At 53.1% G+C, this 3,203-nt stretch overlaps 1 protein-coding gene across 2 annotated transcripts; it reads right to left on the minus strand.

The window, feature by feature from the left end:
- Positions 1-514: 514 nt before the first annotated feature.
- SIT1 (signaling threshold regulating transmembrane adaptor 1) lies at positions 515-2,603 on the minus strand. Of its 2 annotated transcripts, none has more exons than XM_019663277.1 (5): positions 2,025-2,603; positions 1,752-1,881; positions 1,607-1,665; positions 1,432-1,493; positions 515-1,340 (listed from the first exon to the last, which is right to left on the minus strand). In XM_019663277.1, the coding sequence occupies exons 1-5, from the start codon at positions 2,032-2,034 to the stop codon at positions 1,107-1,109; spliced, it is 495 nt and encodes a 164-aa protein (XP_019518822.1). In that variant the 5' UTR covers positions 2,035-2,603; the 3' UTR covers positions 515-1,106. The 2 variants fall into 2 exon arrangements, with proteins under 2 accessions (XP_019518822.1, XP_019518821.1); XM_019663276.1 differs by having other exon boundaries at positions 1,995-2,602.
- Positions 2,604-3,203: the final 600 nt, after the last annotated feature.

The raw sequence follows: 3,203 nt of genomic DNA on the forward strand, positions 1-3,203 counted from the left end.
CAGGCGGGTCTCAGGCACACAGTTCCCTACTCTGGTTTTCCTTGGGACTCTAAGTGGGAAGGAGAGAAGTTTGGAAATAAAGGCCTCAGCTTCCCCTGTCTTCTGCCCCTCAAACCTCAGGTCTGTCAAGCCAGACCTGCCTCTACAGAGGCCCTAAAGGGAGATAGCTGGCTTAGACCTCAGGTTGTGGAGGGTGGCGGCACAGTTACAGAGTCCATGGGGAGAGTATGGGTAAGGGACTGGTGAGTTTGCAGACCCCAGGTGATGGGAGTAGGGTGTTCTGAGTACAAATTCTGGGGGTGTTCTAGCAGCATCACCAGCAGCTAGAGTGGCCTCCACCCCTGACGCCCGTCCTGCGGTGTTGATAACAGCAGTCCCTCTTAGGCCCTCTTCCCCAGCTGGATGCCCCCAGGAAGTGCACTGTGCAGACAGCAAAGCTCAAGCCCATCATGTGGGGATCGTTGCAGGTCTGTAGTACGCTAGATAAAATCTAAACACTTTTTGAGAAGTTTTATTTGAAAACTTGCGGGGGGAGGGGGGGATACAACAGAGGCAGCAGGATGACGACTGGTATTCTCCTGCTAGGCTTCTCAAGTCAGAAGCCAGGCTTGAGTTCCTCAGGTTGCTAGGTTCCAGGACCCCTCCAGCCTGTGGGCTCTGGAGGGAGACACCCAACCAAGTCCTCTCAGGTTCTTCCCCCTTCCCCCACTGCCCACTTCCTGTGTCTGAGGAGACACTGAGATGGCAGGGGTACACTTAAGAGAGCGGTAGTGGGGGGAGGATTTGGTTAAACTCCAGAAGGAGGAAGAAGTGAGAACCTGGGAGTTTGGGGGCTGAGAGGAATAGATAGAGCAAAGAGGTGGTGAAGGGACGGACCACTGTCTCTGCTTCCTCCATCCTCAAGAAACAGAGAGCCTATCGGTCCCCTGAGATATCTCACTCATAGCTCAGATAGGAAGTTTGGGGAATATCACCTCCTGTGACTGGGCAATGGGTGTGGGTCTGGGGGTTGTTGGGAAACAGTCATTACCCAAAGAGGATAGCAGTAACCCCTGCAACAGAGGAGGCTGGGGTGATGCATGCCCCACTGTGCCAGGTCCTCCATCTCAGCTGGGTGCAGGCTGGCTGTTGGCATAGGCCTGGTCTGGGAAGGAAGCGCGGGCTCTGCGGGTCTGGGCACACACTGAGGCGTAGAGCTCCGGCTCTAGACCTGAGGCCTGGGGCTTTGGCTCAGAGTCCAGCACTACCTCTGAGTACTTGATGGGGGTTCCAGGGCTCGGGATCCGGCCCTGAGGAGGCCGCAGCTGCAAGCTGGTATAGCACATCACCTCCTCTGCAGCCTGGAGATGCAAGGCTGTTAGAAGTTCACTGGACCCTTGAAAAAGCCCCCACTTCCTTCCCTCCCCTCTTCTTTGGGCACAACTGACTCACCCTGGGAGGGCCTCCAGGCGTTGGATCCTGCTGGTCTGGCCTTGGTTCTTGAGACAGCCGTCCTGGGACAGGGGATAATAGGAATCTGGTCACTTCTTGTTCCACCTCCTGCCGCCCCTCGTCCTGTCCACCCAGGACCTGGCCTCTGTGTTCCTCCCCTCTACCAGCTTCCTACCTGTCTTCAGATAATGCAGGTTCCCATACAGCGGGACCTCTTCCACAGACCCTCCAGAACTGCAACACAAAGTTTAGGGGATGAATGGGACTTCTTGGTAAGGAGAAATTCTCAATTAACCCATCTCTGTTTTTCCCCCACTCACTTTCCCGGATGGCTCCTGCTCCGGTCACTAGTCCATCGGGACAAGTGTGCAGCCAGTGAGATGAGAAGCAGCAGTGTCACAGCCCCTAAGAGGGCCCACAATCCCCAGGCCTTGGTCAAGCGGGGGATTCCTGTGGATATGAGAGGATGGGAGTGTTACTGCCCTGCCCAACCCTCCAGATCCCTGCAAGTGGGACATGGAGCCACGTGACCCCTCCCCCTGCTCCTGCCCCGCCCAGCTTACCGGCCGCTAACATATCTGTGCAGTTGTTACCTCCGCTCATGACTGCTGATGTGGAAACCAAGTCTTCAAGCACCAAGCCCTAAGCCAAGATGTCAGCCTGTCTATAGCCTGACAGCTGCAGGAGCCCCCTTTACTCCCAACCCGCCCTGGGCCTGGCCCCCACCACTCGTCATCCCCAATACTGGTGGTGGCAAAGTCACTGGTTTCCGGGGAGGAAAGGGGAGGGGAGGAATGGGTGAAAGAACAAAGACACCGCCCAGTGCCTGCACCTGCGCTACCCAGCAGCTCCTAAGCTTTCGGGCCAACCCCTCCCATCTCCACCCGTGGCCCTGTACCCCCTTCAGCCAGAGCAGAGAGAAGCAGGCCCGAATTTACTGTGCTACTGTGTAGGTAAGCCCATGGAGATGCCAAGGGAGGCAGAAGTGGCATAAGGCAGGACCCACAAGGCAAGGAAGCCAGGCCTTATGACAGATTCCCTTCTGCCACAGGGTGCCTGACTTCTCTCCAACTCTGAGTCCCATGAGGGAGAATGTATTCCTCAATGAGCATGTGCAATCTCACCACACCCTAAGGCTGACCCAAGGTGAATGTGTTAGGATAGCCATTGTTATTGTTATTATTACTGGTATAATAGTTTGGGGGATAGAGGAAGCTAGGTTTCCCACTCTTGACCCACTTCATCCAAACTGTCCTTAAGAACTGTCAATCTCAAAAGTTACTTGAATTAAAGAAACCTCTGCTCCTATACCTTCCTGGGAAGCTGAGCCCTGTCTTTGTACTTGTTCACTTCAGGGAGTGGAGTACCTGCCCTGCCCAGAAACAGCCCAATCAGGTGGGAAGTTACTGATGTGGGAAGAGGGAGTTTAAGCTCCAAATATAAACCTTAGACCAGAGGTCAGAGGTATGTTTTGCCTGGCCCATATAATGTTTAAAAATTTTTTTCATTATTTCAGTGGTGGGGATGGCAGAAGAGGTCCTGACCCAGCAATAAGAGGGTATGATCTGTAGGGAATTTTAAAGCAAAACCAACTAAAAATCAGTCTCCTTTTTATTACCACCATGTTCCAGCAACTCTAAAACAATGTCAGGGATAAAATACCCCTCTCTGAAAAATCTTTTTTACATCTAAGTGCTAAATTTCTGTGATTACTGGTGAGTTTTAATAATATACAAGCTTCAAATTAGCACATTTACATTCACAAGCAGATT

The sequence above is a fragment of the Hipposideros armiger genome, unplaced genomic scaffold, assembly GCF_001890085.2.
Source record: "Hipposideros armiger isolate ML-2016 unplaced genomic scaffold, ASM189008v1 scaffold_388, whole genome shotgun sequence".
Lineage (NCBI taxonomy): Eukaryota > Metazoa > Chordata > Mammalia > Chiroptera > Hipposideridae > Hipposideros > Hipposideros armiger.